The sequence below is a fragment of the Nicotiana attenuata genome, unplaced genomic scaffold, assembly GCF_001879085.1.
Source record: "Nicotiana attenuata strain UT unplaced genomic scaffold, NIATTr2, whole genome shotgun sequence".
Taxonomy (NCBI): domain Eukaryota; kingdom Viridiplantae; phylum Streptophyta; class Magnoliopsida; order Solanales; family Solanaceae; genus Nicotiana; species Nicotiana attenuata.
The window spans coordinates 410,968-422,732 of NW_017670684.1; the positions used below are offsets into that span (position 1 = coordinate 410,968).

General features: G+C 32.6%; 1 protein-coding gene across 1 annotated transcript; it reads left to right on the top strand.

The window, feature by feature from the left end:
- The first annotated feature begins 6,395 nt into the window (after window positions 1-6,395).
- On the top strand, window positions 6,396-10,059 carry LOC109242269 (vesicular-fusion protein SEC18-like). The gene is made up of 8 exons (XM_019409127.1): window positions 6,396-6,524; window positions 6,609-6,708; window positions 8,045-8,100; window positions 8,183-8,245; window positions 8,367-8,449; window positions 8,533-8,666; window positions 8,761-8,935; window positions 10,032-10,059. The coding sequence occupies exons 1-8, from the start codon at window positions 6,396-6,398 to the stop codon at window positions 10,057-10,059; spliced, it is 768 nt and encodes a 255-aa protein (XP_019264672.1).
- Window positions 10,060-11,765: the final 1,706 nt, after the last annotated feature.

Genomic DNA, 11,765 nt, shown 5'->3' on the forward strand with positions numbered 1-11,765 from the left:
AAGTATGACAAGGCCGCATTTGATTGACCAGAACATGTCACTTGCACATGTGACGCGGTTTCATTGGCCCTTTAATTTGACTTGGCATGCCTTGTCATTTTGACAATGGCACAATCCTACTTCCGTTTGACTTGGCGTGCCACGTCATTTGACACTGGCACCAAATTGGGCTTCTAGAAAGATGACTTCTTTGGCCTAATGAAGTGGGCTCATCGTCTGTAACCCAATCAAATGGATTAGCCCAATGAATTTGGACTTATTTATTTAATTCATATATATTTGACTTATATAATTAACTCCAATTATATTAGCCCGATTAATTTATTTGGACCAAAATATCTTGAATTTAAGATATAATCCTCATTATTATATCGTTTAAATTCGATAAAATTTGGATGCTTATAAGTGCGTTCGGCAACAAAACACAATCAAACCATATTCAACCTGTTTCATTCAACCCATGCCTTGATAACCAACATATTCTATTTAAGCATAGAAAAAGAATCCCATAATTCAGTCATGTAACCGTAACGAAGGAGGTCCTGGTTTGATCATAAATTGCTATTTTTGTGTTAAGTTTGTGTCGTCGTTTTAATTTTGTTGTTTAAGTGGCCATTAGTTGTTAGATGGTATGTGCTACGTGGCAATCTCCTATTTGGGTTGTTTAGTATTGGACACCTAGCATTTTGTGTAAGCGGGTTCAATCTTAGAAGAATATAACTTTAGTCGTAAAATAGTAGTTGTCAAGTGGGTTCAAATAAATATTTATACAAAATTTACACAATTTTAATCCTAATTTATACATATATACAGTATTAGTTTTTGGTGAAGCGGGTTCAGTTGAACCCGCTAACCACCACTTGGGTCCGCCACCATGTCCTTAGGCGCTGTAAAAAAAACCAGCTGTTGCTTTCTATGAATGATTATCCAAAAGTATTTTTATTTTTCAGTCTTCTCTTTCTTTTATCGTTTTCCTATATTCGGTAACGTTACAGTAAATTAGTATGCACGGCGGTACAACTGGTTGGAGGGAAATTTTGAATGTCAAAGTAAATTTCCAATACTTTTGACTAAATGTATCTTTTATGAAGTGATTATCCAAAATAGCTAACACATTACACATACTAGCATGTTTACCGATGGGCGGCAATTTAACACGTTATAAGGACAAACAGAAAGGTAAAGAATTAAAAAGTAAAAGAAAAATGCAATAGACAGAAAAGGAGATGAGGGGGTCAGAAAGAGGAAAACGACAAATTAATCAGTAATTGTCTCAATCCCTTTCCCAGGTTGCAGGTTGTGTTGTGCTGCAACAATACAATTGCGAAATTCTCACTTCTGCTTCTTCATGCACGAGGTATAAAGGAAATATATATAGGGAGAGTAATATATTGGAAGTACTAATCTTGGAACACGTATTTAACTTTTTCTGTTTAATGTTAATAACGTTTCTTTTGTATTAACATATTTTTGTCAACGTAAAAATCTTATCATATTGAAAAAATTTAACAAGAATTTTTCAGATAATATCGTCAAAGTTGTTTAACCATATTGTCTGAAGAATCAAAGACCAAAAGAAAAAAAAATTAAAGGAAAAAAGAGTTAAAAGGCAATAGGACGTCAAGAAAGCTGATCCTCTAGTGTCTCCCTAACTATTGTATAAGACCAGGAAGCCTAAAATGAATTTAGTCAATTTAACTAAATAGTTAAACGGTTTTGCACCTTCGATGACACAGTCTCATTTCGAAAGTGAGAAAAAATAATAATAAAGGAGTTAAACAATGGAAAATGGATGGATTAAACACAATCTAAGAAAGTTACGGTTGTGAACTTTATGGCTATCCAAAAGAAAGTTACTCGATAGAAGAGGTGGTTAATACAATTTTTTTAAAGTAAATTATATGTTATGATGGTGTAAATTATTTTACATTACTAGTGTGATTTTTAATTTGCTATACCATGTTACTTAGCTAGTATTTGGATATAGATTTAGTTGAAACTTGAAAAAATAATTTTACATAGATTTCGTTGAAACTTGAAAAAAGAATTTTTGAAGTTGTGTTGAAAAATAATTTTTGAAAGTTGAATTTGTGTTTGGACATACATTTTACTTTTTTAAAAAAAAGGTTGAAGCTTTATGAGTGGGAAAAAAATTTCACCCCAAAACAGCCATAACCAATTTTTGGGAACTTGAAATCTTTTTCAATTTCTTTAAAAAAATTGATCATATTCCATGAACAAATAATGTTTCTTAAAAAATATATCAAAAAAAAAAAAATTGCCAAAAATTATGGCTAAACGGGAGCTTACTCTTAGTTCATGATTGCCAGTTAAGAGTAGCTATAACAATTTAATAACCGATAGTGTATAATTTCTTTAATTACTAGACATAAAAACCGTTGTTTTGCATTATTAATGTGATTTATTAGTTTGTTATATAGTACATAATAGGTTACTTACCTTTTAATTTTTATTCCAGGTTAAATTGCACTTAGTTATCTTTTTATAATAGTCTTACTGTGTAAATAGTATCTTAACGCCATAAGTGAAATGAAAAGAGATGAATCTTGCAGAAATTAAAAGACCAATTAGCCTCAATATGTTAAGGTGAAAATTGAAATCAATTGTAGATTTGGAAACACACTGATTAAGAACATACTCTCAAGTAACCTTAGTACATACAGAAGCCTTTTTAATCAGAAAATGAGCCAGAATAATGTAGCTCATCTGCCACAATTAATAAATAGTGGTGCAGTTTTAGGAACTATTTACTTACTAATCCTATCGTAGTTCATTTTCAAGTGAATATAATTTAGAGATATAATTATACAGAAGAGCATATGTTTTTTTACGTTAAAAAAGCTGGAAGTAATAATTCTAAGCTCAAAATTAGATAGGTAATGTAAGCACGGTAATGGTAAAAGAGACAAATAAACCAAAATAAGCTAACCAATAATTAGCTGTGTGTAGTGAAAAAAACTGCCACTTCCGTATACGAGCGCAGTAGCTGTGCAACAGCAACATAATATTCCGTCTTTCATTGTTGCCATTTGCATTCTTCATCATCCCTAATTCTTCACCACTACCAGCTAGCATGACAACTTCTTCATCTTCCACTACTTCCATGGCAGCTTCTTTTCATCTTCCATTTCAATGCCAGTTTCTTCTTCCACTACCATGGCAGCTTTTTCTTCATCTTCCATGCCAGCTTCTTCTTCAGCCTCCCTTCCAGCTCCAGCTAGCGAGATTCAACCTACTTCTCCTCCCTCCCCCGCACCCGATGATAACCAAATATTTCAAGTTTTTAGAAAAGATCCACATTATGAGAATTTTGCTTATGTGAATAGCAAGAAGTTAAAACTTTTCCCTCTTCAGATCTTAAAGAAGAGATTCTTAAGGGATAACAAGGTTGCCTATGTTGCAGAAATTAATGACAAGCTCGTCCTGCATTTAAGATATCCTTTTATTTTATTCATTCATTTAATTATTACTCCACTCTACTACTACCTATTATCCATAGATTTCATGTGGTTTCTGTTGATTTTTCTATTAGCCCCTTAGCCATGATTATTAAGTACTATTTCACCACTTTTCATGATTTGACGTGTTGCTGCTGCCGCCATGAAACTAGTCTACTCTACCTAGATTTTCAGTATATCTTTTTGTTTTTATTCTTTCTAAAAACTCCCCCTGCCATGGGTTCTGAAGGTGACGGTTCCGTATTCAGCCTCCTCATCCCTATATTTTGTTTCCGGGATATAATCGTTCTATATATTTTTATTTATTGTTTTTTTAGCGTATTCTTTCAAAATTTTGTACCTATTTAATTTATTCGTTCTAATTTATATACTCACTTTATTTGATAATTTGTGCGTGTAAATACCCTTACTCCACTGTCACACTCGTTAGTTTCTTCTCTAGCTAATCAGTGCCACAATTTGTTTTGCTCTTGAATTAGGGTGCAATTTTTTTCTTCGCAAAGTACAATAGTTACTCTTAAAATCGTTTACAAGTTCTTTTAGCTAAGTTGTAATGGATTTTCAAATTTTGGCACCGTACGTCGTACCTATTTTTGATTTTGCTAAGTGATATAATAGTTGAAATAACTCTGAAGGATCTTCTTCCTTTTATTTGCATTCTTTGGATGTAAGACTTGTTTAATTAACTCAATCTTCCTCAGGTTTTTTTAGTGGATATTGATCTTTTGGATGCTCCATTCATGGAAACTGTATGTTTTGTATTCATTGCCCATTCTGATATGACTTTATCTGTGTATTGGGGTTGTGACTGCTTTTGCCCTTTCTAGCTGCCATTTCTATCAATAATGGAGTAGTTTTTTAATTTCTTCAAGTGTAGTTTCAATTTTTTTTTTTTTTTTTAGCGCATAAGGAACATGCAAACAATTTTGAAATTGCCTTTGGGCTTGTCGAACTAGGACAAAATGGCAGGGGTTTCATGTTTCACTAGATATGATACTTTTCATTTCCCAAAATAGGATTATTATTGTTATTCTTGAAAGTTCAAAAGCTCTGAGCTAAACTTTACTGTTGCTCTTCATATTATGATGGAGATTAAGAGAATGCAGATAGAGCGCAAACAATCCACGTGGTTTCCCCTAACTCTTTTAGTTTACAGTGGATGCTTCGGTTCCAGATGACCATGTTGCTATTAATTATCTCCACGCAGATTTTTTGGATCTGTTGTATGGAGAAGTTGTTCGTTTGAAATCGTGAGTTTCATTTTCCTTTTAAGCAGTCGAGTTTAATTTTCTTGTCCATCATTAATTAATGACAATATTTCTGTAGGTTCACTATCCCTCCACCTCCAGATCTTGAATTAACCACACTTGGGCTAGAAGTTGAAGACACTGGGAAAAGAATTATTAAGGTAATATTAGTCGCATCTGATTCTGATGTACTTTAATTACTCTTATTTATTGTTGATGAAGTATAGCTAACGATTTTGGTTTTACAGGCTTCTCATCCACATATTACAAAAGATTTCCTACAACAATTCAAGGTACACATCTTCTGTAAGAAACAATTGCTGTTTTTTGAGCACAGAGGTGCAAGGGTACATATGAGAGTGTCATTTGCCACTCAAAAAGCTGGGAATGTTGGTAGAGGAAAACTTGTGAAGAAAACAGAGATACACTTCTTCGAGTCCGATTTATTTAAGGTGCGCATAGTGAATTAGAAGCAAAACCAATAGTAGTATCTTATTTAAATGTTTCCTTAGAGTTGAAATAACTTGAGATTTTATCTCTCTTTCTTGACTGTATTTGGGTGACTGCTCCCTTACCAAAATGAGCAATGATCTGTTTGTTAATACTTTGGTTCATTTTTGTTTAAGTTGATATCCGAGTAAGCTAAATAGATGAAAATTCCCCTGCTTTCTCTAAAATGATCTTTCTGAGGACTAAATGTTTAAGTGAATCGCCAATAAAGTCTTTCATTATATTTCAACTTTCTCCAAACTGATTCACTATGCATCTTTAATGATGGTTATATTTATTAGATGCTTGAGTATGTGTTTCTCTCTGAGTCGTTCGTTGTATGATTAGTCATGATCGTAGAGCGTTGGCTCCATAGCATTGTTCCACTGTATGTGTTAACTATGCAAAATTAGTTTTAATTAATCTTACTTGCTGCATATCTACTCTTTCCAAATATTATTTGTATATACATTGTTGTGCACGTGAAATCATGACGGTCTCTTTGCTGGAACCTGTGAGTTTGCTGCCCGAAGGAGCCAAGTTCAGCCCTTTCTAAGATTGTTGATATGCTGACCTTAAGAATTGTTAATGGATTATTCTGATAAATAGTATGCTTCATGAGTTAAGATTTTTATGTTACATCTCATACAGGAATTGGTCATAATCTCAACATGTACTCTTTGTCTCGGACCATTGTGCCCAACTTTGATATAAGTTTACACTAGAAATCATTACCTTAAGGGGAAACTGTGTTAGTTCATTACGAGCTGTTTTCTATAAATCTGAATGTTGATGTTCTTAGCATCTAGAAATGAGAAGATAACTAGAAGTTGTTATACAGATACCCCTCACAAAACATAACATTTAAGCTTGAGAAAAGAATTCCCGGTACATTTTTAGCTGACTTTTTAATTGCTTTTAACAATGTGGTCACTCACATTTTTTTTTTTTATGTTTAGGTAAGTGATCAAAAAGAAGTCGAAAAGGTTTTAAGAAGAGACTTCAACCTTCATGATATTGCGGCTGAAATGAAATCCTTGGGAGTTGGGGGATTCGGGAATGAACTCAAATTTCTCTTCTCTATGCTGGTTGTCCCTCGCTTTATACCACAGGAATATGCCAGAGAGTAAGGGTTTTCATCTATTCTCCATTTTAAAGAAGACTTTGCTAGTGTAACACAATGCTTATGTTTGTTCTTTGCATGGTTCGCTGCACATATAAACAAGGGGTAATATTTCATGGGCCGCCTGGAACTGGAAAAACGCTTATAGCACGAGCCATATCAAAAATTGTCAATGGAAAATTACAGGTTTCGAATGCTTTTATTTTAGGAAAATTCTTACTTCTTTTAGTTAGTTGCTTTCTTTAAAGTTGTTGCTTTTGTTTTCTCCAGATTGTAAGAGGGCCGGAAATATTCAGTCATTTTATGGGATCAAGTGAAGGCAAGATAAGAGATATTTTTAATTCAGCCATTAATGATCTTAATGAAAAAGGTAAGAATATGATTTGTGCTTTAGTTTTGTTTGTACTCCCTCCGGTCCAAAATAAGTGATTTTTTGGCCTTTTTCTTGTGGTCCAAAATAAGTGATTTTTCCAGATTTCAAGAATGAATTAATTATTTTTTTCCTACATTGTCCTTGGAGTAAATAGTGTTGGAATATGTGTTAGGAGTGTTTATGTGAGGTAGTAAAGGTTAATATGGTCAATTTCATTGCTAATTAATGTTAAAAGGTGGATTTCTTAATCTGTGTGAAAACATCCAAAAAATCACTTATTTTGGACCGGAGGGAGTAGTTTTTAAGTCATCGTCCCATCATTTTATCATTTAGGGGTCGTTTGGTAAAATGTATTAGGAAAAATAATACATGTATTAGCTTTGGTATTATTAATTCCTTGTTTGATAGTATTTGTCAACGTATGTATAACCAATATAACTATTAATTGTACATCATATTTAGTACTATTCTTATAGCAAATCATAGTATTAGCACTACCATAACTTTTAATACATGGATAAGCATGTATAAAAAACTGCCTTAATGTAATGTTTATTAAATAGCTTAACTCCAGTGTAAATGTTATATAGCTGCTATGGCAGTTCTTCAATTTCTCTTTTTAATCGTCTAATTTTGGGATTCTATCATATTTTTATTTGTTAGTTTGAGTGTAGATTATTTATTCTTTTGGTTCTCATGCTCTATATTTATATAATATGGATCACTTCATTTCCAATTTATCGAGATGACAAAATTTTCCCCAAATAGTTTAAGTGAGAATACCAAGTTTTTTTTTGTTTTTCGTTTTAAGAATGAATAACTAAAACTTTGCAAAGAAAGTATACAAAGGTAAAGAATGTGGAGGGTATCTTTGTAAATAAATAATTTTTAAAAAAAATTATGATGTTATTTTAATACATCAAACAAACAATCCCAACATAATTAATCTTTGCATTTCTAATATATCCTATTAAGTAATATTCTTATAGTACATCCTACGACCCCTTACTCCATAACCATTATGTAAAGCTTATTCCCATTTCTAGTGTGCATTGTTAATATAGTATATACATTCATCATCTCACCCTCACATAGACATCTCCAATAATGCACAAGCATTACCCAACTACTGTTTGTTCAAATGCCTTTGTAACTCTACCTATTTAGACATAATTAAGGCAGTCGTGTATATTTAGTTATACGCCAGCTAATGATGGATGATCTCATATAATGGAGGCAATAACTTGGCGTCCTTATTTATGTAATACAATGTGTTTTGTACTTCGTTTAAAGTGGTGTGCTTGGTCATAACATGACACATTATTTTCTTCAGGTGTTGAGAGCCCTCTTCATGTGATAGTATTTGATGAGTTAGATTCCATTGCAAGGGTAAGCATTTCTGAGTTGTTTAGCTTTTGTTCTACTTATTTTGACATCTCTTATCTTTTTAACTTTTGGCTATTGACATTAGGCAAGAGGAACAAATCCGTCTGACACAACATGTGATAGGGTTGTCAATCAACTGTTAACGATGGTTGGACTTAAACCTGCTACTCCTTTGTGCCACCCCTTCCCTCAACTCTATGCATTGCTTAGCTTTTGCTTCTTAATTTTAATTTATGTTATGTCTAACTAGTGAGTCTTAATAATATTAGATTGACGGCTATAGCGAGCTAAGCAATGTTTTGCTTGTTGGGACAACAAACCAGCTAGAGTTGATTGATAAAGCACTGTTGAGGTACTTTACTTATTCCAAATAGTATGAAGTGGAGATGCTTTAGTTTTATTTTGACATGTAATGAACTAATAGTAATATTATAGGCCCGGAAGATTTGAGTTGCATATGGCTATAGGTCTTCCAAATAAAGATGGACGAAAGGAGATTCTCAGGATTAATGTCAAAAGATTACAGTGGAAAGGTGCATTAAGTTCAAGTGTGAACCTTGATGAGTTAGGTTAGTTTAACAATAGTAATATTTTTGCATCTTAGATATTTTGATGTAAGAATTTTTTAAGTGTTTAGGGAGTAAATATATGTTTAATGTGCAGTTGAAAAAACAGATGGATTTAGTGGAGCTGATCTTGCAGCGTTGATACAAACATCATTTTTCCTCGCTGTGACTCGCGCTGTGCCACCAAATATAGCTGACACTGTTTGGACAGACACTATAGTTGAACAGGAGGATATTGACATAGCATTTGCCACACTTCAACGTACAAAAAGGTAAAATCCAAAGTTATGCTTTGTTTGAAAGAATCAATTAGATACATATGGAGCCCCTTAAAGTTGTTACAATTTTTCATTTTGACACTTAAACTAAGGCATATTCCCATTAGACATTTCAACCTTAGTCAATTCGTACCTATTAAACACATTAAGTTAAGATGCCAAAAAAAGTGTTTCTCACATTTCTTGGGCGCGTGAAGTGGTTTGACATTATTTTTTATCTTTGCTTTTAAAAGGTACTGTTTCTAAAAACCACGGCCACCATTTTTATGATTTCTCTCCTCCTCACTGGTTAGCCGGAACCTCAATGCCGATGAGACCAAGGCTCATCCCAGTTTGCCACATTACTTCACCATCTTCAATAGATTCCCCTCTTTCACCTTCAATCATCTTAGTTACTTTCTCCATCAAGAACACACCACAGATATCAGCCGTGAAGTACCACCCAAATAGATAACACCTTCTTTTTTCTTTGGCCAAAATATTGCGTAAACTCTCAGTTCTCAAGGGTATCAAAATTTACTGCATTTGGGGGAATCAGTTCCTCTGTTTCCTTCGATGGTGTTTGGTCAGTTTTTTATAAAGCATGATTCCAGCAACAATTCATTGATAACAACTGAATCAATTGGCTTCATCCACAATATATCAAAGAAATCTGTACATTTTCTCACTATTCAGTTTTAAGGAAGAAGGAAGGGCACTATGTTTAGAAGAGGGACCATTGATTTGGACAATGAAGCTTAAAGAGGACCATTACTGTACACCAAAAGTTTTGAAGCTGAGAAATCGTTTAATGTTGGTTTGGTGAAGTAACTTAGATCGAATTGAGCAATACTAATCTTTATTTGGTGAAAGTACTGCTGCATGTGAAAAGAATAAGAGGCACAGCATCTAATTATATATGAATTGAGCAATACTAATCTTTATTCTGAAGAATTAATATTGTGTTAGATGCGGTTAGTGGAGCTTATTTGTCCATTTTGTTTGTAGTAGTTGTGTATAATTTGATCTTTATTATTTTGTAATGGAGATGAGTTTTATTTTGTAAGCGGAATGTTACTATAAATAACTTATGCTGTGTGTGTTATTGTAGAGGAGGGGTTGAGCAACCGCAGGCTTGAATACATCAATATCCTGACATTTATGTAGAAATGGTTGTAGGTCCCTTTGCTCATGTAAGACTTACAACATTGTCATTATGTTAGTTTTTGCCACTTTTATTGCTCCAACATCTTGCACCATATGTATTATTGTTGTGGTTTGCTTAATTAGTATCTCTCTTTCGAAAAGTAAATGAAGCCTCTTAGTGGTTAGTTGTATAATCATCTTCACTAAATTCAAAAGGAAATGGTTGTTCTTTCCGGGTAATTCTCAATTTCTCATCACTAGGGGGACCCAATTGTGGGCTTCACCCACGGTTAAAGATGTTGTTGAGGCATGTATCATGAGTGTTCTTATAATTCCTTGAAAGGGAAGGCTCCATCTTTTTTCCATCAAAAGAAAATTTTTCAGTTTTTTTTTTTTTTTTTCCGGAGTGGGGCGAAAGGGTTTGAAAGAATTTAACACGTAAAGTTCCCTAATCCACTTCGCAACAGGTCTATATTCTTATTAACTCGTACGTAGTTTGCTGTGATCCCATGCCAAAATATCAAGGGGTTTTGACACAGTTATCCGCAAAAACAAAACTATTTATTCTAGTCTACCCATTTGTTTTTCTACCCATAAACTAATTACATTTCCTATTCATATTAGCTTTTGTGGGGAATTTTCTCTTTATTCTCCAATTCTTTTTTATTTCTATGCTTCTTTTCTTTTCTTTTTCTTTTCTCCTTTTCTTCTCTCGTTTTCTTCTTATTTTTTCTTTTTTCCTATTCTAATTTCATTTAACTTCTTTTTTTTATATTCTTTTTCTCTTCATAATCTAATTTCATTTACTTTTTCACTATTTTTACTATTCTTTTTTTATATATTATTACTAAAGAAAAATCAAATTGTGTACCAATTAAATGTAGCTAATACAATCAAAAAAATATACTAACATTTGATACCAGTATAGTATATAGTTATACCAACATGGTATACAATTGTACGTAAAGAGTTAAAAATAGTTTAATTCAATTATTAAACTGAAATAATATCAGTTGTCAATAAAAAATTTAAAAAAATCTAAAAGGATCTAATTGTAAGAGTATACCGTTACATTTTTTTTTTTTTGCATTTTCAATTTGCCGCTCACGCTAGGTAAAAGCTTAAAACAAATTAAAAGGGAAAAGGCAAGTGAATTTACGGGTAATAAGTATACTATTATAGTATATTGTATACTATTACAACATATTGTTACAATATCTTGCATATTATTACAGTATACCATAACAATATATTTGTATACTATAATGGTATACTATTGTAGTATAACTATATACTCCTATAGTATATTAGTATACTGTAGCGGTATACTGTTAGGTAAAGTGTTCTTCTTCGATTATTAATGTAGTTGTGTTCTTCTTCGATTTTCAACTGAAAATTTTGATCTCAATCACCTCAAATCAGCTCCAGTCTCGACCAAACTGACTCAACATTTAGTTACAGTTGCCAATCGATCTCACGCCAGTCAAAATCTAATCAAACGATTACAAACTCGATAAATGCAATTTATGATTTTCAAGTTTCAAGGTCTTTCAATGGTTGATCTAATTTTACTTACAATAAATCACTATGAACTTCTCAAAGGATATTAGAAATAGTTATTTGTAACATTGCACGTACAAAATAATTATTTATCTTATCATTAAACCATATCAAATCTCACTCATTAAAATCACAATAA

Bases quoted from the DNA above. Each gene is read 5' to 3' on its own strand.
- LOC109242269 (XM_019409127.1), top strand. From the start codon at position 6,396: ATGCTTATGTTTGTTCTTTGCATGGTTCGCTGCACATATAAACAAGGG. The intron at 6,525-6,608 runs GTTTCGAATGCT...TGTTTTCTCCAG, and splicing joins TTGTCAATGGAAAATTACAG to ATTGTAAGAGGGCCGGAAAT. The intron at 8,246-8,366 runs GTTGGACTTAAA...TAATAATATTAG, and splicing joins TCAATCAACTGTTAACGATG to ATTGACGGCTATAGCGAGCT.